The sequence below is a fragment of the Hypomesus nipponensis genome, chromosome 13 (genome assembly GCF_054491055.1).
Source record: "Hypomesus nipponensis isolate SF chromosome 13, ASM5449105v1, whole genome shotgun sequence".
Taxonomy (NCBI): Eukaryota; Metazoa; Chordata; class Actinopteri; order Osmeriformes; family Osmeridae; genus Hypomesus; species Hypomesus nipponensis.
In genome coordinates, this window is record NC_140373.1 from 8,286,423 (window position 1) to 8,313,831 (window position 27,409).

General features: G+C 46.2%; 3 protein-coding genes across 4 annotated transcripts; 1 reads left to right on the top strand and 2 right to left on the bottom strand.

Moving 5' to 3' along the window:
• Positions 1-727: 727 nt before the first annotated feature.
• hlfb (HLF transcription factor, PAR bZIP family member b) lies at positions 728-8,393 on the top strand. Of its 2 annotated transcripts, none has more exons than XM_084670598.1 (4): positions 728-1,120; positions 1,846-2,202; positions 5,334-5,548; positions 6,301-8,393. In XM_084670598.1, the coding sequence occupies exons 1-4, from the start codon at positions 1,015-1,017 to the stop codon at positions 6,517-6,519; spliced, it is 897 nt and encodes a 298-aa protein (XP_084526724.1). In that variant the 5' UTR covers positions 728-1,014; the 3' UTR covers positions 6,520-8,393. The 2 variants fall into 2 exon arrangements, with proteins under 2 accessions (XP_084526724.1, XP_084526725.1); XM_084670599.1 differs by having other exon boundaries at positions 731-1,120; positions 6,304-8,393.
• A 5,008-nt stretch (positions 8,394-13,401) lies between these two features.
• On the bottom strand, positions 13,402-13,716 carry smim36 (small integral membrane protein 36). The gene has a single exon (XM_084671091.1). It carries the CDS (start codon positions 13,714-13,716, stop codon positions 13,402-13,404), a length of 315 nt encoding a protein of 104 aa, XP_084527217.1.
• A 4,864-nt stretch (positions 13,717-18,580) lies between these two features.
• LOC146259833 (transmembrane protein 100-like) lies at positions 18,581-21,295 on the bottom strand. The gene is made up of 2 exons (XM_084670303.1): positions 21,013-21,295; positions 18,581-20,128 (listed from the first exon to the last, which is right to left on the bottom strand). The coding sequence occupies exon 2, from the start codon at positions 19,848-19,850 to the stop codon at positions 19,383-19,385; it is 468 nt and encodes a 155-aa protein (XP_084526429.1). The 5' UTR covers positions 19,851-20,128; positions 21,013-21,295; the 3' UTR covers positions 18,581-19,382.
• Positions 21,296-27,409: the final 6,114 nt, after the last annotated feature.

Consider the following 27,409-nt stretch of genomic DNA (forward strand, 5'->3'; position numbering starts at 1 on the left):
GGGAGCGTGCAAGATTTCACGGTCCGCAATTGGATAAAAGTAGGTCAACCCGACCCACTCACGTGACCAACCAGCGTTTTGTGCGCTGAAAGCGCCCTACTGCTCGCTTGGCCGCCGTGACACGGCAGTTAAGCAAAGCTTTAACGCGCGCAGCAGAACGTTAACCATATTATAAGAAGGCTGAGTTGTTTTATTGGTGTGCGAAAATCAAATACATTCAATGGTGATTTAAACACGAGCTATGAGATTGTATGATGATAAAGTGAATCATCTGACGCATATTACTTTTTGATCATAGGTAATGGATAAGCTTATAACAGACACACCTTTTTATACACTGCACGTCCTTGGGGCCTTAGCCATACATCTGCTGCTTTTCAACTTCATCCCATGCCTGGTTCTGGAGATAATCAAGCCACAGACGTACACACAGACACCCATGACTATACAAAGACAGACAGATTGCTAGACATTTAGTTAGATATTGGAAAAGCAGTACTCAACAATGCAGATTTAACATAAAACCATTTCTAACGAAATTATGTTGACTTCAATCCTATACATTCTCTGCTTGTCTCTCTCTCACACACACACACACACACACACACACACACACACACACACACACACACACACACGCGCGCGCGCGCGCACACATACACACACACACACGCACTTAGAGTAGGCTACACACAAGCGTGCACACAGTGTGTTGACCTGCCTCTCAAGGTTTGACGTCACAAACCTCCGTTCTCACACATGGACTCGATGAACCGGGCTCTCTGTCTTCTGCAGTACTAGTTTAGAATCACCAGTGGCACTGAAACCAGCTTTGCACGCGATCAGAAGACAGTGGTTCAGACGAAACTTTACAGCTGCGCTCGACATTATTGCTAATAATTTAGTTTCCCCTGTTTCTACCTGTGTGCAATAAATATTTGTTTATCATAACATTCGAACGGTTCAAAGCTGCAGGTTTGGTGACTTTTGACGGTCGAAGACGCGACAGAGAAAATGTCCAGACAGCTCCCGGGAAATCCAAGTTTTATGCCTTCGTCGACCCAAGGCGTTCTCAAGTCTCTGCTAGAAAACCCAATGAAGCTGCCTCTTCAGAATGAAGGTAAATAAAACAAATGCTGGTTGTCTTTGCGCATGTATTGAGCTCCCCAAACTGCTAGAATATATTTAAGTTACATTCACATTATTGATCACCTTGACTTGCATAAATCCACGGATCTGATCAACTGAGAAACAGTCTTTATATATTTTACTGAGACAAGGCTGATTTGAAAGAATTGTAAATAATGCAGGCGCGCTCAGTTTGCGAGGGTGCCTCTAAAATTGATCAGATCAGGACTTCTTCCCACTCTCCCCCCTACTCTCCGATCTCTTCCTTCCCTCCAGTCAAGCTTGCAGAAAAAAGTTATGAATTTTTCAGTTGAACTTCTCCATATTACTAGTAGTTGGGCTTATGTATTCTAGATAACCTACAGCCAGTTAAGATGCGAGTCTGTGAATATCTTTTGACAACATTGAATTTAAGACTGTGAAGTTGGAACAGTGTATGTATCCTTGGCCCTTGATAGTAAATGTGGGTTTAAAGAATAACACTATAAATTTGTTATAACCATATAACTATTACAAAGTCAAATTATGGAGACAGGTACAGATTTGTTTAAAGTCCAGAGCCAACTTTAAGCCAATAACACATAACATCATACTCCATACTGTAGACTGAAAGAACCAGTGCATGTCTAACCAGCCGCCATAAGTGCTGAATGTGAGAAGTGGTATGTAGTTTGTTACTGTTGTGTGACCCAGTCTTTCTCCTGCTTGGTGCTACAGGGTTTGGGAAAGAGAGGGAGAAGGAGAAGAGTCTGGAGGAGGAAAGGAGCGCACCGCAGTCTGCCTTCCTGGGTCCTACTCTGTGGGACAAGACGCTTCCCTATGATGGAGACAATTTCCAGTTGGAGTACATGGACCTGGAGGAGTTCCTGTCAGAGAACGGCATTCCTTCCAGTCCCGCCCACCACCACCACCAGCAGCAGCAGCAGCAGCATCAGTCACAGGCCCAACACCAGACGCCAATAATGGCCCAAGCCCCGGCCACCTCGGTGATGGACCTTAGCAACCGGGCAACTACGTCGTCCGTACATACAAGCATGGTCCCCCAAAACTGCCTAAGAGGCTCCGCAACTGCAGGTAACACAAACACACACACCATAGACACGCACACATAAACATTCAGATTGCGTCTGAACAGTGCTTTAGTCTGGTGTTGGCTGAGAGTTCACCCTTAGATTGCAATGCTAATGAGCTGGCTGTTGAACTGTGTAGATTGAGGAATAGGTCTAAAATATGACAGTTATGAAGGTGTGTGGTTGTGTGTGTGTGTGTGTGGGGGGGGGGTGCACGTGTGTGTGAGAGTGAAGTAAAGGCCTTTTCTTGACCGTGCTTCTGCATGAGGTCTGACCTCAGGTCAGCCTGCGCTCTATCTGCCCTCCGAGGAGTGACCAGCCCATCTGTCAACAGAGGCTCGGTGACCCCGCCGAGGCTCTGCATTCACTGGAAGAATCAATGTAATCCCGAGGAGGATATTATGGGATGTCTGTGTTTGTATTTCATTATCCGGGGAACGCTCGATAAACCCGTCCCTCCCTCCTCGTTCCTCTGGGCAACACCTCAAAGAGAGGGAACACGTAGGTGAACCAAGACAATACTGTTCAAGGTTCTAGAAAAACATCAAATTCCAATCAAATTTCAATATCGAAACAGAACATTCTAAACATTCTAGACATGAACACATGTGAAGCAGAACATAATAGATGTTCTAGTGGGAAGTGGCACATTCCAAAAGACAATATCCACCAACCACATTCACAATGGACATTTTTTGTTCTGAAAAAAACATTGTCAAAAACTACACGTAATAATGTATATAAAGAATTATATGAGCAATATGATGCACTCGGCCATACTAAGCACATTTATGTAGAGATTTTCTGCCTAGAAGATCAAGATCTTGAGGTTGTAGATATTATAAATTTGCTACCCAAGATGAAAGATATTAGATGATATGCAGGGAGTTATAGAACATGGTGTATCAATCAGTTGTGTTGTTAGACCTGTTATCACCGTTTCACTGTTCACAAGCTATGTTTTGTGTCATCATGACAGGGGGTGACCGAATAAGAGGATAGTAGTGGAGACCAAGTGTGTTTATATGTGGAGGAAAAGTGTGTGTGTGTGTTTTGCTTTGGAGTTTCATTCCACTGAGCAGCTTGTCGCTCTCCAGTTTCTCCCTTCACCACCTGCTACCTTAGGAAACATGCCCTGCAAGTCCAGCACATTGACTATACCCCTGAGGAACGTGTAATTCAGTCTGATCTAGTTACATACACACACTCTCGGCCGCATGCTCAGCATACACTGCAGCCAGTCTCGTGTGTGTCTCACAAGGACATCAGAATCGGTCATGTGACATCAGCATGGGTCATGTTTGGGGCCAGCCGACCTGCTGCCCCTGTCCTGCACATCTGCCCCAGCTAAACTGATCCTCTCTTCTGACTCTCTTCTCGCCATCCCTCGAGCACCCAGCGCTCTCTTACCTTACCCTTATATTTCTCCTTTTCTCTCATGTCCTCTCACTTTCTCCTTTCCTCTCCTGTTGTAGAAAAACAGGAGTGCACTCACACACACACACACACACACTTCCATCTCCCTATTTGTTAACCACCCACACCGTTTCTCTCTAATGTAGCCATGTGATGGTTGCTGTTGTACTGTTGCTGACTGATTGAGTGCGGATGCCAGACAGCCTGCCTCTCCAGTCACGCACTCTGTGTTTCTGTCTTCTGAACAGCAGGGGTCTCACATGTTTCCTGATAAAGAGACAAATCAGTCAAAATGATGAAAGTGTATTTTCATTTTGGGTGCGTGTCCTCTGAATAGATGTGCTGCTGTGCTGTTAAAGAAGCAGCGTGGGTGGATCACTAGCACAGTCAGACAGACGTGTTGGAAATGGCGTGGGATTGTTGTCACCATGGCACCGTTGCTATAGAAGCAGGATGTCCTAAAGCAGTGGTGCATCCTCAAGGGGTTTTGGACCAGGGCCATTCATAGCAGCTGCTCACTCCCTTTCAAATGTCAACAGTACCTGTTGATGGGGCCATGGGTACGGTTAGTGTCCGAGAGGGTAAGGGTTCGAGAGGGTTAGGGTTCGAGAGGGTTAGGGTTCGAGAGGGTTAGGGTTCGAGAGGGTTAGGGTTCGAGAGGGTTAGGGTTTGAGAGGGTTAGGGTTCGAGAGGGTTAGGGTTCGAGAGGGTTAGGGTTCGAGAGGGTTAGGGTTCGAGAGGGTTAGGGTTCGAGAGCAAGAGAGAAAGGGAAGGATGGGAGAGTGCCAGAGATGAAGAGAGGCGTGTTGAGAGAGTGAGATAGAGGGGGGAAGAGAGGGACGGGGAGAGAAACAAAGAGAAATGGAAGGATGGGAGAGATTGACAGACATGAAGTTAGGAATGGGAAAAGAGGGATGGGGAAAGGAGAATCGAGAAAGATAAATAGACGGATGAGCAGAGAGGTGAAAGGTGGCAATAAGATGTAACATTTTATGGGTAAAGAAAGATTAGTATTTGGGAGGTTGAAGAAATGGAAAGACCAAAAGAAATAGGAGTAATAAAGTGAAATGATTAGTGAATTGATTGAGGTGAATTTCAGGTTGGTTTGGGTAGGACCTCCAGTAGTGGAACATTTCAGGTTCTCATTAATATGAGATCTGGTGGTTCTACTCTGTGTGAGATCCCTGTGGTTCTCAATTAACTTACTTGAAGGTGGAGACTGTCAGTGTAGAATTGACAGTCAGTGTGTAATCACTAAAGGCTAAAGGCTGGCAATGTGCACCTGCGAAAGTAGGAACACCAGGAGGATATCCGTCTTAAATAATGGATCTAGTTGGAAAATTGACTGCAAAAAGTTATTAGCTATACCTTTGCCGCTCCCTGGTGGAGTAAATATGACACTGCACACACTGTCCTCATTACACATTGTCATTTAGCAGACACTTTTATCCAGAGCGACTTACAGTAAGTACAGGGACATTCCCCCGAGGCAAGTAGGGTGAAGTGCCTTGCCCAACGTCATTTAGCACACACGGGAATCGATCCGGCAATCGATCCCGATTCCCCAACCGCTCAGCCACCTGACTCCATCCTCACTACCATCATTGACAATTAGTTTAATACTCAACTTCCATACTTTAACACTGTCTCAATTCAGACACTTCAAAATGTGTTTGTTTTATTATAATTAATAATGACCCATTCTTCTCCGTCTTCCAGCCATGTCCTCAGCCAGGAACACCCCCAGCCCCATTGACCCTGAGTCCATCGAGGTTGCTACGGGATACGAGCCTGACCCTGCGGACCTTGCACTGTCCAGTGTTCCCGGCCAGGAGATGTTTGACCCGAGGAAACGCAAGTTCTCTGCCGAGGAGCTGAAGCCTCAGCCTATGATCAAGAAGGCCCGCAAGATCTTCATGCCAAACGACATGAAGGTAATTTGGAACTGGTTAAACATAGTTAGATCTGTGTGTTTGCGTGTGTATGTGCATGTACATGTGTGTAAGGAGCAGATTTGTAAACAAAATTACAGTGTTTTTTAAAGGTGTTCATTTCCATGGCTCAAACTCATAGCTAATTGGCTGGAAACTGATGACGCAGACAACCTAAAGACAGACAAACAAGGACATACACACACCTACACACAGCATTATAGGCTTTTAGAAAACGACCTGTCTTGTTATTCCCTATTCACACAAAAGACCTGTTAGCTATTTCAACTATGGAAACAAATGATGACACTGTGTAGGTATTGTGCTCCAGTCGTGTGCAAGGAACACTTGATTAAAGCTTTAAACATCATTCAGATAGACACCAGAGAGTTCAGTAGTGTCTGTTCTCTATGGGATATCAAATGGCATCCATAGTACTTCTTTAGAGAGTAGTGAGAAGCGCTTGGTTCTTGGATAACCACTAGGGACCTCTATAAAAATGTATTCTACCTCAAATAAACATTGTCACAGTTTGGCTCTCAGTCATGCTGGAGAAATTACACAAACTGTATAATTATAGGCCCATTTAGCGAACTGTGCTTGAACTACGTACGTGACAAACTCTGTTGAACTCATTTGTATTATGTTCGATGTGTACGTGGTCTGATGTTTGGTGATCGTTTGTTAACGGGTAACCCTAACAGTTAAAGCAATTTCCCTGTTTAACTTGGGGCCTCCTCTCTTCCTCTCTTGAGCAGGATGACAAGTATTGGGTTCGGCGCAGAAAGAACAACGTGGCGGCCAAGCGGTCACGTGATGCGCGGCGCCTGAAGGAGAACCAGATCGCCATCCGGGCCGGTTTCCTGGAGAAGGAGAACTCGGCCCTCCGACAGGAAGTGGCTGAACTGAGGAAAGAGCTGGGACGCACCAGGAACATCCTACACAAGTACCAGGCCCAGCTTGGACCCCTGTAGGACACACACACACACACACACACTGACACAGAATGGCTCACTCCCACATCTCATTGGTGGCCCTTTAGCCAACACTGTACTAGCCCTTTTCATTCTTGAGTGTGGAACGCACCTCGTTATCCACCACAGAACTGCCCCGTACCAAGAGACTATGTTCATAGACACAGCTGTACCTCACATCAGCCATTGTTTCCCTTAGAACTGTGTTTGTTTCTGTGACTCCTATTGGTTGGCATCTTCTGTTACTGTCCTATCAGAGAATACCAGGAAGTCTGTCACCCGAATGGCACGACGTGATGCCAGGGTTATTGACAGTGTTACAAAGGTATAACAAAGGCAATTTCAAGTTGAATTGGTTACCGTGCTAAACAGAAACGTCAAGAGTGCAAAGCAATAATTTCCAGACATCTGTGAAGAGGCTCTGGGGGCCCTGGACACTGGACAGGGCTGTCAGGAGGGTTCAACAGAGAGCTGTTGTCTCCATGAGGGATCCAGCCTCAGAGTTTGGTCTCCTAGCTGTCTCAGTGTTAATGTGATTCCACACCAGCCCTTACTGCTTCAGTACGTCATGACCATACACCCATGTTAACAATGGTAACTGCTAGGATTTTTACGTATTATTATTGCAACATTTGTGTAATTATTACTTCATTCATTTCTGTACGTATAATCTGGCATGTTTCTATATATTTTTTATCGTGTTTTCCGACACCCAAACGTTTAATATAATCCTCATGGGGTAGTTATGTGTACGGTTTCTCATGCATGACTTGCTTGTGTAGCACCGTGGTGAGTCTGCCCCCCTGAGATGAATGTAACAGGACTGTAGTATATCGGGGCCAGGCTGCACAGTAACTGCTGCCTGGGAAAAACACACACCAAGGAGCATGTAAGGACACCACCAGAGTGACAGTTCATGTTGATTCCCTGGGTGCTGGGTGAGGTTGAAGTGACATCTCATCTTTCCTTCGGGGCTCTCTGTGGGGACAGCAGGAGGTGGAGGAGGGTGAGCTGAATGTAAAGGGATACATGGAGACATTACATTAATGTGTTTCAAGGCCTGATCATTTTCAGACGTGCTCTTGTTCACCCCCCCCCCCCCCCCGCTCCAAGGACAACCAGCACCAGTACAATTCACCCCCCCTCCCCCCTCGCATCATAGAGGAAAATAACTGATCACTTTATATCTCTTGACTAAAGACCAAAATATTACAGTATACAGAGGATATTGATATATGGATATATATATAGTAAAGGTTTTAATGTTTATACAAAGCTATTTTTGTTTGTACAGTATTCTTTCCTATCTAGATATTTCCTGAGTATTCTCTGTATTCTGAACCTTTTCCCAGGTGGTGCGGCCCTCATGTCTGGGTTTTGCATGGGCATTACAAGAGACCTGGTCTCACATGGTCTCCAGACAACATGAAGCCAAAAACAACCAAAGGGGGTTCAGTCCCAGCCCCCCCCCCCCATGTCTGCTAAAATGTCTCCAAGATGAGATGTTGTGGCTGGTTTATGCTGACAGGGGGAGTTTTTACACAGTTCTGTATTTCCTGCTGGGCTGTTCTGGCTGTTGAGTTAGTTTCAGGGTTGTGCAGCATCAGATGCTGTGCTGTGGGAGGCCAGCACTGTCCACACGCTTCTCTGTAGATGTTTATGACTTGCTTTGGAATAGAGGAATGTATTATCCCCAACTTCAACACTCGTGTTTCCTTCAGTTGTAACTTATGAGCGATTTTTCTACTTTTCCTTAGATGTTTAGTCCATCTGAGCTCTTCTCTAGAGGACTGACATGTTGGTATTTGTGTTCTCTGATGTTTTCCTGGTCTTTGATTGTCTTTCATGATCAAAATAAAATATGTCAAATCTAATGGCCTGTTATGTTATCTCTTTTGGTACATTGTGTGTGTGTGTTTATTTATAGAAACTTTGAATACAATGCTATACATGTAATATAGATAACATGTGTTATAATATTATGAAAAAACATTCCTAACATAAACTGTGAAAGCAAAATGTTCAATATTATTCATTGTTGAATCATCAAATGTATCTTTGATTCCCCCATATTAGTGCAACAAATGCTGCATCACATTTCCAACTGGTCATTAAGAAAGTCCCTTCACCTCCGATTGGTCATTGGGAGACTCACTCCAATTGTAATTGTAGGTCTTCACTGTAGTCACTCCAACTCTGTAAAGTTATCAAGGAACATATAAAACATAAAGTATTAGAAACATTACACATGCTACTTGTGATAATACATGTGAGACACTTTCAATAAAGTCGGACAACACTTCAGCTCTCAGTGAGAGTTACAATCTGATTAGAGGAAAGTCATCTCCACTTTGATTGGTTATTGGAATAGTCATACCAACATTTGTCACAAGAGGGCATACAGTCCCCATAAGTGAAGTAAAACAGTCAGACAACAATGTTTACATGTATAATTGTGCACAGGAGTTTAGTACTAATACAGATCAATACTTTACTGACTGTTCCTGCTCTTTACTGCACATGAAGATAGGTAATAGTGTTCTGCAGCCAACCAGGTAAAAAGAAATGTTAAAATGCTGTTGGGAGTGTTGCCATATTGTTGTGATGAGATTACATGGAGTACAGTTTGTTGGGTTCAGAGGCCCACAGTTGTGGTCAGCTTGTGGTGTTTTGTGTTTGTCTAGTATGTGAAGTGTTATATAAATGCCATTTGTGAATGCAGAGAAGGAAGCAGATTGGGCTTGATTTTTAATCCAGGTCTATCAGACGGCAGCTTTGAAAAGGCTGTCTGTCACACGCACACACATAAGAGTCTTGTGTTTTCTTTTTGAGCAGTTCCAGGAAACAAGGCTTTTAAAAATGAAATGTTATGTACAGGGGTCCTATTAAAGAATCTGAAACCTATATACAATATATGTAAAATGTTATAGAATAGAATTATTTTTGTCCTAGAAGAACCTCCTATTACCTCACTCCCTGAACATCTCCAAACCATGGTTTAATTCCTGATAGAACCTAATTTGGTTCAATATTTTCATCACCATCCTGGGTAATTAAATAAATGTACCTAGACTGTATGAGGGTTGTCCTGTGGAACCTTCTGGCTTGTGGAAGGAAGCAGCTTGTGTTCTCAGCCTGCAGGCAGGAGGCAGGAGGCTGGAGGCAGGAGGCAAGAAGCAGGAGGCTGGAGGCTGGAGGCAGGAGGCACAGCCTCTCTGTCAGCATGTGGCTCTCAGGAGAACCTGGGTCTTACTCTGCCTGTGGGTACTCCACCTCCTCTGACTGTACTCTGAGTGTTCTCTCTACTCTCAAGAATCTAGATTTGGTGGGTTCCTTGATTGGACAGGTTGTTCTACACATTGGGTGACACACTTTCTGAGCATGTCTGCTCCAGGACCAACCTGCTCTCAGAGCATCACATGAATCTCTTTTCTCATGAAGCCAGATGCATGTTTATCTCAAGCTGCCTCAGGGACACTGAAGGGTTTCTGTGTATCCAGTCTCTCTGTCTCGGGGTGGTGTGCCATGCAGAACCCCCCAGGCTGATAGACGGATGGACTTACAGTATAACAGCGTCCATGTCAAACCAGAGCGGGACAACATGCTGTCTCTCTACCAGTTACCATTGACATAACTTTAGAGCCAGCGTCAGCAGCACGATGCATAATTCAAACCCATGATACACTGTGGCACTAGTTTATAATCCCCCAAACATGAAATATATGGAAATATCTGTGCTATTCATATCGCAAAGGGGTCTGCAGTGTTGGTCATTGGTTGGGCGCTGAGCTGGCCCATGTTTTTATGTAAGAGGATTAGGGCATGGACTCAGAGGCACGATTCTTCCCAGATGAGAGCCATCTCCAGAAAAGACAATGTTCTCCAGAGACGCTGGTGGCAGGGAGACTGTAGCACTCTGAAAAAAGGATTCTTTGATTCTTTGAAAAATCATGCAAGAACTATTTTTGGTTATATCCTTTTATTTAGTGGGACCAAGACGGGTTCTTAAATGTTTTAGGGATACCCTACACAGAGACCACAGGAGAGGTATTCTCCTTAGATGGACTGTATAGAGCACCTTTTCAAGATCTTAGAATCAGAAGGCTGCTTGGTGTAGCTATTGAGATTGTATCAAAGTTTCCACATCACGTCAATAACACATCATAAATTATAATATTTCACACCTGTGGAAGGAATTATATGTATGAATCATATTCATGTCAGGATAATTTTATTTTATGAAAACTTCTAATTCTAATGTTGCACAACAATGTTTGACATTCCATCCTTAGAGTTCTGATGTTCCGTGAACAGTGAAAGACCTTTAATCACAGTTGAGGTTTTGGACAGTCCCCTAACTGGAGTGTGAGAGACAAACATCAACTCTACCACCCTCACATCCATAACACATCTGGAGCTGGAAAGGGAAGAATCGTAGGCGGACCATCAATCTACAGTAGTGTCTTTCTCCAGTGACAGTGAGTGGGATTGTGGGTAATATACTTCTTTAATTATATATTTTCCTTGTCCACCTTACTTGAAGAACGCCCAAGTCCAAATGAGCTCCATGTCTCGAGGAGTGTCTCAGTGAGGCTAGACAAGACTTCATCTATCCTGCGCTGATCTGGATCCAACCTGAAGATCTGTCTTCCAACGGGTGTCATCGTCCATTCAGGACACCGCCTCACCCTGTCCCACTGTCCGATGGGACCTTTAGGTGTCAAAGCCATTAGCTTGGGGTCGAATTTGATGAGTTGTGGCAGGGAGTGCTCTAGCATGGTCTGGTCTGGCCTGGTTGTGGCAGGGAGTGCTCTAGCATGGTCTGGTCTGGCCTGGTTGTGGCAGGGAGTGCTCTAGCATGGTCTGGTCTGGCCTGGTTGTGGCAGGGAGTGCTCTAGCATGGTCGGGTCTGGCCTGGTTGTGGCAGGGAGTGCTCTAGCATGGTCGGGTCTGGCCTGGTTGTGGCAGGGAGTGCTCTAGCATGGTCGGGTCTGGCCTGGTTGTGGCAGGGAGTGCTCTAGCATGGTCGGGTCTGGCCTGGTTGTGGCAGGGAGTGCTCTAGCATGGTCGGGTCTGGCCTGGTTGTGGCAGGGAGTGCTCTAGCATGGTCGGGTCTGGCCTTGTTGTGGCAGGGAGTGCTCTAGCATGGTCGGGTCTGGCCTGGTTGTGGCAGGGAGTGCTCTAGCATGGTCGGGTCTGGCCTGGTCAGCAGGCAGCCTGGTCAGCTCCTCTGGCTCGTTCCTCCTCACAGCTGTAAGCAACGAGGGGAACAGTAAACCCCATCAGATCTGGAGTCGGGCCACCATGAAGCTGCTGCAGTCTGTAATCCTGCCATCTGACTGCAGAGGAGCTGGGGAGGGGACAGCAGGGGGTTACAGACACATTGCACACATTGCCGCTGAACAACCATCCCTTCAGATCATTCTAAACCTCTTATCTCCTGGAGAATGTACATCACCAATCACATGTCTTGAGACTTGGCACTGAATACTGTCTTTAACAGCTGAATCAGTCAGCCAAGACAAGGGTCAAGCTTCTGTTCGTTCAAAACGGTGTTTCACACAACCACGAGGCAGTGCTGTCTGTTCACGGCCCAGACCAAGCCTTCACTCTCAGCTGCTACCTCCCGGCTAGACTGGAGGGGGGGGGGACTGTGGTGCTTCTCCCTCATCACTGCCGAGTCAAACAGATGTACGACATGTCATCACAACAACCTGTTCATACACATCTGTAGTAGAGTCAGTCCCTGTGGATTACTGGCCTGTTGACTTCAAAACCACAACAAACTGATCCTACTCAGCGGTCAAGGTGCTAGCTGAGAGGAGCACATGCTCACAGCTGTCCCCGCCATATGTCAGGGGGCTGCGGAAGGAACATCTATCTCTCAGTCATCCCTTCACTCATTCATCCCTTCACTCATTCAGCCGTTCACTCCTTCATTCGGTGAGGCTTTATGCTCCCAGCCGACATCCATTTCCCTGATGGAGGCTGGGTGAGGATCAAGCAGGATTTAGCTGCTGGTGACAGAGGTTGCAACAACAGCTGAGTGCTTAACGTCTGGGCTGGTAGAGGGGAGGAATGGTGGAGGGGGGGGGGGGTTACAGTTGTTCATGTCAGCCCTCAGGTTCTGTTCTCTCTCTTCAGCACCTTGTGGGTGACCTGCAGTCTTGCCCCTTGTCTGGCAACGTGGCAGATCTCCACTGGTACTAAGGAAGTGTGTCAGGAACAGTGTAGGGAAGCCAGTTAATGACGAGATATGACCACTTGTGTGCGCGTGTGTGTGTGGGTGTGTGTGTGTGTGTGGGCGGGGGTTTCTAATACAGCACCATTCATGCAGCCTCCTCACAGTCCTGACACACACCAATCCAGCAGATGGCTGGTCAATCAGAGGGTAGAGAAAGATTTCATTCATACCAGCTCCATCTTTCTACCGAGTCCACATGATTCAGTCACATCCATTATCAAGACACAGCAGCCGTCATACTCTCTATCTGTTGTTGGACATAAAAGTGCATCAGTGATTGATTCCTGTGCATTTACTGATGCATGCTAATGCATAATGTTGTGAACTGAGATCAATTTTGTGTTTGTTTTGAAACACTGAAAAACCCATATGCACACACACAGAAGCACAACACACACAGAAACACACTTGCCCGCACACAACCAGCTACAGCTTACCTTTTCAACATAGTCCTCTGTAATTAAATAATAAAAACTGTAAAAACCTATCTAACAAAACTGTACAAATCAGAAGGGCAGCATTTGGGGCCGTGTGTCCACACAGGACTTCAAATCCATCAAACAAACGTCCAGATCTCCCTCCTCCTTCCCCAGACCTCCCTCTTGTCTCCTCCACCTCCCATCCCTCTCTGCCTGTCCTCAGACCAGGGTGCTCCTCTTCTCCCTCCCCGGGTCCGGGGTGGGGGGTGGGAGGCCCTCCAGGTGTCCGGCGGCGTTGTTCTGGTCGCAGCGGGAGGAGGCCGGGGAGTTCTGCATGACCACCAGGCGTATGGGGGACTGGCTGGGGGGCGCGGGGGGCTCGGGGGCGTACTCCTTGGTGGGGTCCTTCCCCCTGCAGTCGTACAGGATGCAGGAGATGAGGAAGACGAGCAGCAGGATGACGTAGCTGGCGATCAGGATGATCAGGTTCAGGGTGACCGGGTCAATCTCCAGGTAGAATTCCATCAAACCCATGGTGCCGCCGCATGTCTCGCCCCAACCACCAGGAGAGAGAGAGAGAGAGATGCCCGTCTGGAAGAGCCTGAGCCTGGGACCGGAGAGAGACACCGAGATAGATGATCCAGAGACAACTGGAGGAGTTACCACCAGAGCCACATGGAGAGCGGGCTGGAGAGAGAGATGGCCAATGGCAGCCAGCTACCAGAAAGTGAAAATCAAACAGCTGGAGAGAGAGAGAGAGAGAGAGAGAGAGAGAGAGAGAGAGAGAGAGAGAGAGAGAGAGAGGGGGGGGGGGGCAGTGGCAGCAGGCCAGAGTGGATGCGAAGCTTTGTGCTTAAAGGACGATAATCCATGACGCTCTTCAACCTTGAATTTTTGCAGCCAATGATTAAAGCTGCTCAGTTTAATAACTTAAGCTGCCATTTTAATTTGACCAACTGCACATACAGAAGTAGGAGGGGACAAGCCAAATTATACATGGGAATAGGAAGGACAGGATGCACACATTCACACACACACACATCCCAGCCAAACTTGTCAGGTTGTAATGAAGATTTTAGGAATCATTTAATATGAATAACTGATTCATTACATCACCACTGTTGATTAATTGTGCATATACAAATCTAATTACCCTGAAAGCATACAAAGGCAAAGTCATATAGAAATGAAATTGGTTTAATTGTTTGTTTTGTTTTTCACTCCCCAGTTTGGATTATAGGTCTTAGTTGCGTTATTTCAGACTGACTCTGATCTGTGATGCCGTGATAGATATTTCTGTATAAAGGCAAAGCTTTGAACATGAAGGCATTCAGAACTAATTTGTCACCAGAAAAGAGTGCATGGTCATGAAGGAAGGTTTTTGTCTGATTAGTGAGTGTGCATGTTGTGTGACAACTGCAACACTCTCCCATTTTGGCCATCATCATCTGTGATGACGACAAACTGGGATTATCAAGCACAAATCTCCACTTTCTGCTGACGTTAAAGAGATGTAGCGACGTGGAAACAGAAAGATGATGGAGGGATATGAGTGGAGGACAGAGAGATGATGGAGAGACTCTAATGGAGCACGACAGGGAGGTGGTTTCAGGATATGGAACAACAGGGTACTCTCTCTTTCCCTAGCTGCGCCCACAGGCATAACTGTTAGCCCTGCCATTTGTCACCATGGAGACAGGAGCACTAAAAGTCGCCATCTAGAGGCCAATTGTGAACTACCACTGACAGTCAGGGATATTTGTGAGCTTCCTTGCTTGAAAGCTTGAAATACTGTGTCAAATGGCTGGATGGAAAGGAACATGTAAGATGAAATAACTCCTACAGATCAGCCTGGCTTGGGGCGGGGCTGAGAGGGGCAGATAGAGGTGATGTTGAACTGAAACAATCCCACTCCTGTTGGTATTACAAGAGTGCTGCGACAGGAAATGTCCTAGTTCCTCATCCTGTCACCATGCCATGCTGCATGCTACAGCTCTCAATGTTCTTCTGTTTCTGATCACTTGTTCCTATGTGGCTGCCATTCTTCTTCATACAATGTTGGCTTCCTGAACATCAGTCATTACTGCTTTTGGGCATTGCCAACCAGCCCCTCCAACCATAACAACCGCGAGAACTGTGTCCAGCACAATAAACCTCTTTGTTTGAAGAAACCTTTAAATCTGTCACCACTGGAGAAACGAGCAGGGTGTCAAGGGCTGGCCAGGCGTGGTGGGAGGAAGGGCCCTCCCTGCTGACCCTGGCCGGCTAGGCAGCGGGGACATTGTTGGGTCTGGAGAGGGCCAGACAGCTTCTGTAGACAGAGGCTGGGTCTCATTCTGTTGTGAGAGTCTGGTTCTGTAGACAGGTCTGGTTCCGTAGAGAGAGAACTCGGTCTGGTTCTGTAGAGAGGGCCTGGGTCTAGGTATGGTTCTGTAGAGAGGGCCTGGGTCTAGGTCTGGTTCCTTAGAGAGGGGCTGAGTTTCGGTCAAGGTCTGGCTCTGTAGAAAGGGGCTGGGGCTGGAGATCTCAGCAGCACAACTTCTAGAAATGGTCAGGTAACCAGACCCTGCCACCACCCTCCTGAAAACAGACTCCCTGTGGATGATTCCTAATGAGAACCATAACTCTAACCCCGGGGCAAAAACTTTTAGGAATTCCAATAAGTTCTGCAACTACTTGCCCCAATAAACATTGAATCAACATTGACCATGAGGATTAAGTGTCCTCTTGTATTTCCTGCCACTGGAAGCCACTAGCACAAGTATTTTTATTATCATCCAATCAGAGGAAGGATATTAGGGTTTACCCTTTGGCTGTCCCTTCACTCCTGGGCCAGTGGGACATTCTTCTGGGATATTCTCCTAAAGCCGTAGAAGACAACTAAGTTCTGATACTTCTTCATTTTAAAGTTGCTAAACAGAACATTTTCCGTCCACTGTTTTTTTTTCTCCAATTTTTGGTGCTCCTAATAAAAAAGTGTCATACAAAATGTTGTAGAATAGACAATGAATGCACCAAATGTGGTCATATTTCATACCTCAGGTGCGTTCAGTTTATTTACAGGTACTTACCAAAAACGGAGGACAGGAGGAGAACAGGTCAATGTTTATGAATGAAAATTATCTCCTGAATACAACGTGGCTAAACAGGCCAAGAAAGTCATTCACTGAGTTGCATTATTAACATTCCACAGTTTCCAACTTCAATGTTTCTGACATATGACTTTCTTTTTGACTCGAGTTGAAACATTATCAGTAAATGTTACAGGGACAGCTGGTTAGTGAAAGAAGGCAACATTGACATTGAGTAATTTATTTTATCCAAGTGTTTGGAAATCCCAAGCCAGACATCACAACTGATAAACTGTGAAATAGTAAGAGGGTATTACACAAGGTTTCCACATACTTTTAATTTTGAAACAGGCTTCTTTGGAGCTGTCCAGTTGAGAGTACTTTTACATTTGTCCAAAACCCGATTACGCCACACTAATGCATTTTTAATACAAAATGTCTTGATATTTCATGAACAGGCTGTCCAAAATCCCTGGATGAGCCTGTGCAGAAGTTTAACTGAACTGTTACTCAAACCTCAAGTGAAGCGCAGTGTTCTGCTGCTTGTGAGCATCACAAGAGATGGTGGCACTCACAGCCTCGCAAGCTGGTTGTTGCTCAGCATTCTGTCAGGGCTGTTTGTTCCCGACACTATATTGTAATAGAACAGTTGACACTGACATACAATACACACACACACAGACACACTATTTATAAACTATATAATCTATACACACAACTCTGGTCACCACCAAGCACAGGCCTTATAAAACCAGCTGACTGTGACAGTGCTATTTTAAAGCCCATTGCAGAGGTGTGAAGTGATTTATTCCGTATCAGATTCATTGAACCTAACTGCCTGCCAGCCTTGCCCATGCTGACGCCGGGTATCTGGGGGGCTCCTCGGGTTGAGTGTGTGTGTGTGTCTGTATGGGGGCATTGTTCAGAGCTGTTCAGAGTGTGAGCAGAGGGCGTGGATGAACAGAACAACCCATCCTGTTCTCTCTCTTATCCTCTCTCCCTTCAGTAGTCCTGGTCCCTCTTCCCCTTCCCAGTACTCTGGCGTGCCCAGCTCTCATCCCAGCCAGATGAGAGCGGAGGAGAGAGGGGGAGGGCGAGGGATGGGGAGGGAGAGAAGGAGAAGGGGGAGGGAGAGAAGGGGGAGGGAGGAGGATAGAGGGGGAGAGAGGGAGGAGGGAGGGAAGGAGGAGGGGGAGGGAGGGAGAGTGGGAAGGTGGTGGAACATGGTGGAAGGGACACAGTAGGGTGGGGGGTAGATGACACATTGCTGGCTCCCAGATCTGACGGCAAAGAGGAAGGGAGGGGTCATGGGGAAGTGGGATATCACCATGCCCCCCACCCCTCCCAGGTCACAATGGTCATGCAGTTACAGACACTAAGGATTAGCCAGTTACCCTGCAAGGTTGATAGTCAGTCAAACCGCAAGCCAGAAAGTCTGTGATTTAGCATGCTGGCCAGTTGGTGAGCCAACTTTTCAGTCAGCCAACTAGCCAGGGACCTAATGTGTCGGTGGTGACAGGATAGTCTCTGGTGTCTTACTGCACAACTCACCAACTGATGACAACAGGGTCCTGGGTGATGCAACTCCTTGACTCTCTGCTCTGTTCTCCCCCTCACCCCACTCCCTACCCCTCTAAAGCAATGTCATTCGCAGAATGCTCCATTCCAGAGGAGGTAAAGTTAGCACTCCCCAGGTGACAAGGTGTCATAACCGGTGCCCCCCACCACACACACACAAGCACACATACAAGCTGATGTAATGCTGTGTTATAATTCTGCAGTATGAGGGTTGCTAGGCAATGCAAATACAAACCATAAATAAACCACTAGCCTTTGCGGGCTGGTATAAATATGAGACTTGACATCAAGACTTACTTTGGCACTTTGGAGATCTGTAATTGAATGTGACAAAATATCATTACACGTAATGAACAGGTAATAAATAGGACACTAGAAGGATGAAGGGCAGAATATTACAGAAGAACAGTACATGAGAGAGCGGTCGATGCTAGCATTGTGAAAACTGTTGTGGACACTAAGAGTAGGAATACTTAAGTATAATGTACCTTGCAAGGGTTGCAAGTTAACATTCTAGAACATTGAAAGTATGCATACCAAACAGGATAGATTTCAGAAGTATCGAGTTTTACTTTTTTTACATTTCATCCTTGTAAAGTCACATAGGCCTATTTATCAACAAAACATGAACTTGCCGTACCTTTAATATTCTTTTTAAATGTCAACATAATAGCAGCAAATAGATTCACAGACACAATATCACTCTACGCATAAACATTATCAACAAAAAGGTCCATCACTCAATGACTTGATTCTCCCAGCCATAGACTGCAAAAAGAATGGACTGCATGACAGACAGCTCCTCAAAAGCCCAAACATCTTGATCGCCCCCAGTTGGCGGGCTGCAGTATGAATATAATTTTTTAAAGAATAATAATTTTAAAAAAGACATCCAAAGATGCTTTCTGTCATATTAGGTAGCTCTTATCACGCTGATGTCTGTTCAAGTGCTAATTTTTGGGATCAGTTTGTTTTGTATTGGTTATTTCACTATATAAAAAGAGATTAGAGTGTGTTCGCGATTGGGTCATGCAAGTGTATGGGAGGGAGCTTGATACCGCGGCTCCTTCACCAGATCAACAGCGCAGACTCTGGCTCCAAATGACATCACCAGTGCAAGATGGCAGCACACGGATCCGGGGATATTTTGGCTTCATTTTTGTACAGCGGGAGGAAGTGGAGACGCGTCGTCCATTCTTTTTACAGTCTGTGCTCCCAGCTCACGAAGAAGAGAATCCGGGGAAGGCCTCACCCATCCTGTCTATATGTACAGCTAGTCCAGCCATCCATCAGTCCACATCTGGACGCGTCAGCGGAAACAACCCTAAACTAACTAACAAACCTTCCACTGTAGGACCTCTCTCCATTCTCTCTCACTCTTTCTATGTACCCTCTCTGTCTCTCTCCTTCTATCCCTCCTCTCTCTCTGTCTCTCTCTGTCTGTCTGTCCATCCCCTCTCTTCTTCATGATCCGAAGGGAACCTTTACCCCTTTTCCCCTAACATATCCATCTCTCCAACAACTCCATCCCTCCATCTGCTCCTCAAACCCTCAGGCCATGGCTCCCTGCCCAGCCATGAGAGCTGTCTGGCTCTCCCTCCTCCTCTCCCTTCTCCTCCTCCCCTGGCGGGCCCTCCAGCAGAGCAGGCTGGAGCCCAGGAGACCCAGCCCAGACGCCAGCAGCACCAGGCCCAGGACTGAGATGGTGGATCCGTGGGAGTTGAAACTGTATGCCACTGCCGTCACCACAACACCAGCGATCAGAACCACCACGCCAAACGGTACCGTGCAACGGTAGCAGGACAGCTCCGCCCCTCCCGTGGCTGCTGTGAGCTGGATCTCATTGATTAACGGCACGGTGGTCACTAGGCCGTCGCTGCTACGGTCCTTGTTGTTCGGCTTCTCCTTAGATTTCCTGTCTGACGCCGCCTGACCCGGTGTCATGGGAACCTTGGTTGAGGGTTTGCTTGCCGGGTCGTCAGGAAGGGAGGGTTTACCTGCCAGGAAGAGGTGGGCCATCTGGATGGCTGTTCTGGATTCAACTGAGGATCCTGTCTGATCAGATACTCTGGGTTCAACTGAGGATCCTGTCTGATCAGCTGCTCTGGGTTCAACTGAGGATCGGGTCTGATCAGCTGCTCTGGGTTCAACTGAGGATCCTGTCTGATCAGATACTCTGGGTTCAACTAAGGATCGGGTCTGATCAGTTGCTCTGGGTACAACTGTGGATGCTGTCTGATCAGCTGCCCTGGGTTCAACTGTGGATGCTGTCTGATCAGCGGTGTCAGACTGAAAATCTGCAGAAAAATACAGAAAACATGACAGCCTCATATGAACCAACAGATAACAGGAGTGGGAAAGAGAGATAAGAAGAGAGCAGAAAGATGGAACCAAAGTGTTCTAAGAACATGTTGGTTCTCGTGAGTAGGTCAGATTGGAACTAAACGTGAAGCACTACTCAGAACTGAGGAAAAACACATCGACTTTAATAGGTCAGTAATTCAAATTGTAAACATGTTTGACCTAAAGTGGGTAGAAACAAGGATAAGCTGATAGGAATAAAGTAGACATTGCAAGTGAGAGACAAAAGAGGACATTTGTGTTTATAGAACCTCTAGAAAGATGGGGATGAAAGTTCTACTTCAAACCACTGAAGATATAATTACAACGATTTCACCAATTTGACCTAATTTAAGCTCATACGCATTCGACTCAGAGAGGATGCATTAGCATCTGCCGTATATCGCAGAACACATTAAACTAAAACTCGATGTGTGCGGAGGTAAAGTTATCACCGGATCTGTTGCTTCAAGTTGGACTTGAGGCCGGTGCTGCGCGAGGCATAACTGTCCAATTCCCCGGAGAGCAAAGTCTAACGTTTCCAACATCTCTGTGAAACCAGAGCTTGGAGATTTTATGGACGCTTCTGTCTAATGATGAAATTAAAGATATGAGTTATAAACACTGTATGACGTAGGGCAGTTTATTTGGCGGTTAGGGCGGGGGCTCCTATCTGCAGGTAGTCTGTCTGCCTGTTGCGTTGCGTAGTTTGTACTGATACAGTTGGGATGAGTGGCACGCCCAAATAATGCAATTTATGAGTACCCTTTAGAGCAACCCTAAGTTAACGACTATCGACTCTATAGACTCATTTGTAGGTGAATGAATGGATAACACTTACTGTTGGTAAGCGCCCTCCATGTCTTCAGTGTTCTTCAGCGCGTATGATAGCCTCATCAGCTGGTGTCCGTCCAGCACCAACAAGGATGATACTGCTTCCTTCACACCCTTCTTGTTGTTATAATTCTGATAACGTCGCAGTCGTATTCGAGGAACGATAAAGTTCTGACTCCTTCCCTCTCTTAATCTCTCCCTCAGCTGTTCTGCGACGTTCCTTGCGCGTATTCGTGTCTAGAAAGTCTTTAGTTGGCACGGCTCAACATCGTCTAGTCTTAGAGGAGAGTGTGGGGATATCAAAAGCAGAAGGTGGGAGTGTCTTGAAGCAAGGGGCGCAGACTATGCGCTCTCTTGCCCTTACCTCCGAACGAGAAGGATAACTTTAACCCCATGCCCACTGAATGGAGAGACTGGGTTTATGTGGTCCTGTGCATATGTCATCAGCAATATTTAATTAACATATTTAATTTGGGGGAGTGGTCATTGTGTGGGTCTGTGCATTGATGTGTTTGGCAATCTGTATGCATGTATGGAAGACTTCATGTGTGTATTCATGTGTGAGAGAATTCATGTTTTTAACCCCTATTTTCAGGGTCCACTTGACGGACACCAGCTCTGTGGTCAGTAGATATGGGGAGTAGCCCTGAGCCTTTCCTTCCTGCCCCTGCCTAGTCCCCTGACCTGCCCAGCCTCAGTCTTTCCATGGGTCTGAAGGAGCTCCACAGCTGCCCAGCTGGTTAGAACTTTGAACTGTGCAGGCTGAAGGTCTTTGCTCAGCTTTCAGATCTCTGATAGAACCGGGGATAAGACTTTCCCTTCTCTTCCTCTCCCTATCCCCATCACTCCAACTACCCTCCTTCTCTCCCTAGTCCCTTCATTTCTTATTCCCCCCTTTCGTCCTCTTCCTTCCCATAGGCTCTCCACCACCTCCCCTCCTCTCCTGTCCTCCTGTCCCCCTTCTCCCCTTAGTCCCTCCACCCATTCCCCTCCTAGTTTCCTAGTCTCCACTCCACCAGTCCCTTCACCATCTACTAGTCCCTCCCTCCCTCCCTCCCTCCCTCCCTCCCTCCCTCCCTCCCTCCCTCCCTCCCTCCCTCCCTCCCTCCCTCCCTCCCTCCCTCCCTCCCTCCCTCCCTCCCTCCCTCCCTCCCTCCCTCCCTCCCTCCCTCCCTCCCTCCCTCCCTCCCTCCCTCCCTCCCTCCCTCCCTCCCTCCCTCCCTCCCTCCCTCCCTCCCTCCCTCCGTGATGTCGTAGTTTGGACATCTGGAGGGAGTTATCAGAGTGAAACTCTGCCTGTGTGTTGGCCTAGATGATGGAACTGTCTGTGATGTGAACTGCAGACACACTTCCCTCATCGCCGGTGGTCCAATTTGTTTTTTGGGAGGAGCGGAGACAAAGATGAGAACCACCTGTGGTCTGTCACAAAGAATACACGTTTCCTTCCTCTGTCTCTTCTAATTGTAGGATGGGAGAGACTCCTGCTCCCACCTCTCATATGACTGGAGTTGCTGGACAGAGTCTTCACTTGATGGGTCTCTCACCTCATTACATTGGTAGTCATATGTTGATAAGTAATAGCCAAGATGTGGTCTGATTGGTTGTTGCAGATAATAGTTGGGTACACAGTGAGTTGAGAAGCATTGTTCTCTACATTCTCCATCTCCTGAGGGCTTCTCCTCAGCTCAATGTTATTAAATATACATTTCATTTAACTTTACTCTGACCATTTTTGGTCAAATAACTGCAATTCCATCATATTTGATTAATATTTATACACTGTTCAGTTTACCCTTCTTCCTTTACATCTAGGGGAATAGTTTTGGTTGTTTGGCCAACATTAAAACCCCCTACATAATTGTAGGCATGAACAATGCAACATAATAGTGTTGACATACTGTATATACATTTTTGGAGTCTACCACTTGAACGTGTAAACTTTCAATCCGTTGCAACATTCACACCAACTTGGTAAATCTCTGCAGATAGCATAATATCTTCTGAGACATTATCCAAAAATATAAGGTTTAAATCCCAACCATGTCTGTCCCAGCTGACGGTCTCTTCATTTCCTCTGTCCTTATTAATAAAGAAAAGATGGCACCCTGTTATTACTTTCATATTCTGTTACTTGGTTACATTGAATGACCTTATATAATGTGACATTAGACTGGATAGTGTTGTATGTTGTATGTGGTAAAGTATTATGTAATGTTATTTAATATTGTGTTTGATATTCTCAGTGTGGTGTGATGTTGTGCTGGTTTCAGCCAGCTGCACTTGCTGGAATGCCTGTGGAGATGGCTTTCGGCAGAGGCTAGCTGGGTCCCTCTCATCCCCCGTTTCAAGGCCATTCGCTGGGGTACACTCACACAGATGTCCCCCTTTCTCTTTGATCCAGAGCAGGGGGCTCATGGGGTGTCTGCCACCCTGCTGGGCCCTGTGGTGGGGCGTGAGAGAGGCAGAGAAAGCCTGTCTGTTTACCTTTAGAAGGGGGCCCAGTGTGGAGGACTGGGTTGATGAGAGCTTCACATAGCAATTTTTCAGTGTTAGGAAGTTATTAGCAATACATAAAGACAAAAACATCAAATTCCATATATCACACACACATTTCTTTGTGGCAGACAGCACCATGGAAGTCACATCAGTAGCACTCTGCACTCTGGCTTCCAGAACAGGGGTGATGACATCTAACTCTTCCTTCTTGAGAGTTCTGAGCCAATTACACCATAGATGAACAGTACATAGGCTTAGTCTGTCTGTCGGTTACTTTAGATGTCAACGGTAACCAGCCGCAGACAATCCCATCTGTATTCTGACTCCCACAGACAGTGACAGAGTGACAAACCCGTTCCATTGAAGAAGCAGATTCTATTTCCCCCCTCCCCTGTGACTACACGTCCCTGAGGGGCGCTGGTAATATGAAGTGGAGTTCTTCAAAATCATGACAAGGGGATTTGAAGTGCATGCCGGGAGTAAGGCTGATTACTCCAGCATCTGTGCAGAGGAGGCCAGGGGGAAGCTAACTCAGTAAATGTATGCTACAGCACTCGGCTACAGTTTCTCACCATGGACCCCTGTCCAAGAGCAAAAACAGGCTGGTCTTCTTAAGAAGAATCATCATTAAATATTTAGCACAATAAAAAACATAAATTACAATTTTTGTCCTACTTTGTGTTTGTGATCAGAATTGATAATTTGTTTTTGGGTTTGTTTAGTGTTAAATCCCTCTGAATCCAGAAATCCAGAATTAAAACGTTGTGATGACGTTGACTTGTTGTATTTGCGCAAACCTTGGTTACTCAACCTAGGCTGTAGCATATTATTGTGTTACCTGCGGTCAGTGCGCTCTCTCTGGCCCACTGACCTCTGAACTCTGACCTGCAAGCCACTTCCTGTCTACTTCAGAGAGCTGGTATATTTACACGAACAACCAGGAAGTTAGGTAATCCCTGGTTGCCTTGCGGAATCCCCATGGAAACTGTGAATTATGGTGGTGTTTCCTCTCCTGTCGTCACTAGAGGGTCGCCAGGGAAACCTGAAACTCTGTTTCCATCTTTTGCTCTCTGTCCCTTTCTTTCCCCCAGTAACTCTTTCCCATAGCTTGTGCAATGCTGTGCAATACCCCTTAGTCAAATCCTTTCTCACGTTTGTACCATCCCTTTCCCTCTCTCTCTCTCTCTCTCTCTCTCTCTCTCTCTCTCTCTCTCTCTCTCTCTCTCTCTCTCTCTCTCTCTCTCTCTCTCTCTCTCTCTCTCTCTCTTACACATTTTCTCCCTGTCTATATTAAACACGGTGTCTGACCTGTTTAAGATCGGGAGTATGCCAGATGTTTCCTGGATGCAAACAACTTACAGTTTGTATCTCAGAGGCTTCCAGCCACAGAAAGGTCCTGTCTGTATCTCCCACAGCCTCACATAGACAGACAGGTCCTGTCTATATCTCACACAGCTTCACAGAGACAGACAGGTCCTGTCTGTATCTCCCACAGCCTCACATAGACAGACAGGTCCTGTCTATATCTCACACAGCTTCACAGAGACAGACAGGTCCTGTCCATATCTCATACAGCCTCACATAGACAGACAGGTCCTGTCTATATCTCACACAGCTTCACAGAGACAGACAGGTCCTGTCCATATCTCATACAGCCTCACATAGACAGACAGGTCCTGTCTATATCTCACACAGCTTCACATAGACAGACAGGTCCTGTCTATATCTCACACAGCTTCACATAGACAGACAGGTCCTGTCTGTATCTCATACAGCCTCACAGAGACATACAGGTCCTGTCTGTATCTTCCACAGCCTCACAGAGACAGACAGGTCCTGTCTGTATCTTCCACAGCCTCACAGAGACAGACAGGTCCTGTCCATATCTCATACAGCCTCACAGAGACAGACAGGTCCTAGATCTCCCACAGCCTCACAGAGACAGACAGGTCCTGTCTGTATCTTCCACAGCCTCACAGAGACAGACAGGTCCTGTCCATATCTCATACAGCCTTACAGAGACAGACAGGTCCTAGATCTCCCACAGCCTCACAGAGACAGACAAGTATATGATTTTCACTGCTTGCCCTCCACATTGATCAATATGCAACAGGACACATTGAATATTATAACTCATATCTCTCATAAACATCTTATCTGTGAACAATGACAGAAAATATAACAAAACCAGTTCATTTTCTCTGGAAAGGTTATCACTGCTCTACATAAGGGCAGGTCCATGAAGCCAAATAGGGCTGGCTCTCATGACAGTATTACTGTGACGTGCAATCATGGGACATTGGTGCACTCTGGTGGTGCAAGTTTCAAACTACATGAAGTTAGAGAAAGACAGAGAGAGAGAGGGAGATAGAGAGAGAAATAGAGAGTGAAATAGAGAGAGAGAAAGAGAGAGACGAGAGAGGGAGGGAGAGAGAGAGAGGAGAAAGAGGACAGATAAAGTATCCCTAATGAGATGAAGTGAGATGAAGGATGAAAGGATAGAGATTAAGCGTTAATGGATATTAGTTTGATCTGGTCTGGTCTCATCTTCAGGAAACAAGTGGACCATACCGAGGTGGCATTAACTCAACCACATTTCATTGGTTCTGAATATGTGGACATTTATATAAGACATAAGGTGATGAAACTTCAGTGCTCTACTATTAGTGACATAACAAGTTGTATGAAATTTCGCTGTGGTCCATGGAACAACAGCATATCATCACACAGTGTTGATTCCACAAATGGGCTCACATTTTGACCCTTCAGTCTGAGGTCAGATAATCTCTGAAATTAATCTGATTGGATGATTGCTGTTTTGATAATCCAACTGCAGATTTTCTCACGCACAGCCCAGAGATCATGTGAGGTTGGTCACCCCTGCTAAGGTCTGGGTTAGTGCACAATATGGACAGTAGACTGTGATTTGTATGTGTCTGGTCAGATTATACACTAGGCTCGCTCCGTGGGTGAATACAGATTAACAGAGGAAGCCCCAAATAAATCGATCTCGGTGAGCGATTGACAACTGTTATTTTAGACAACAATAAAGGAGCAGAGAAAAACGATTGAAAATGTGATGTTCAAATAGCCTTAGTGTCATTTGGCCATTCATATTTCCCCATCTTCTTTAACTTTTTAACTGTAATCACAGTAGCCTACAACACCACCAGGCCCTCGTCATAGCCATGTGTTTGTGTATTCCAAGAGCTCCCTTGAGTAGGTCTACAGAAGAACGTCACGTCAAGCATCAGTCCAAGGGATGGACTGTTTATCCCTAATACCCAGATGTAATTGCCGTCACGTAATTGGGCATGATTTGGGCGGATAGCCTATAACGACATAAATATTTCCTGTCCGTAGTTATCTGTTCCCAAAATGGTTCCTTTGAACTGATGTTGAAGGGCTACGCGTATTGTGCGCAGAAGCCAATCCAAGGACAAATATAGACTTCTTTATCCTAACAGCAGGTTTTAGACCTCCCAGAAAACTGACCCGTGGACGGTGGACACTTTCTAACAACTTTCTCCCCTCGACCGGTGTCCGACTCATCTTCACTTGAAATCTAATAACTGATGAGTGAGACTAGTGAGGTCCGACCTCTAGCTGATGTGGATCTGGGCGTGTGCGTGGTAAGTTCTCCTAACTTTCAAGTTTTCCCCAACTGTAATATGAACTGCATCCGGCTCCACTGTATTTAGGATGTATTGCATTGCTAGGCAGCCGGGCTGTCGGGACAAAGACACGTAATAGGGAAGCGGGTAGGAATGCCCTGCGAACAGATGTTTTTGTTTCGAAAAGCTGAGATTTCAAGGGGCAAGACACAAACACGGTAACGTCACAAAAACAATATTGTATTTTGTAGGCTACATTGTAATTATCATTTTTTGAATACCCCGCAGTTAAAA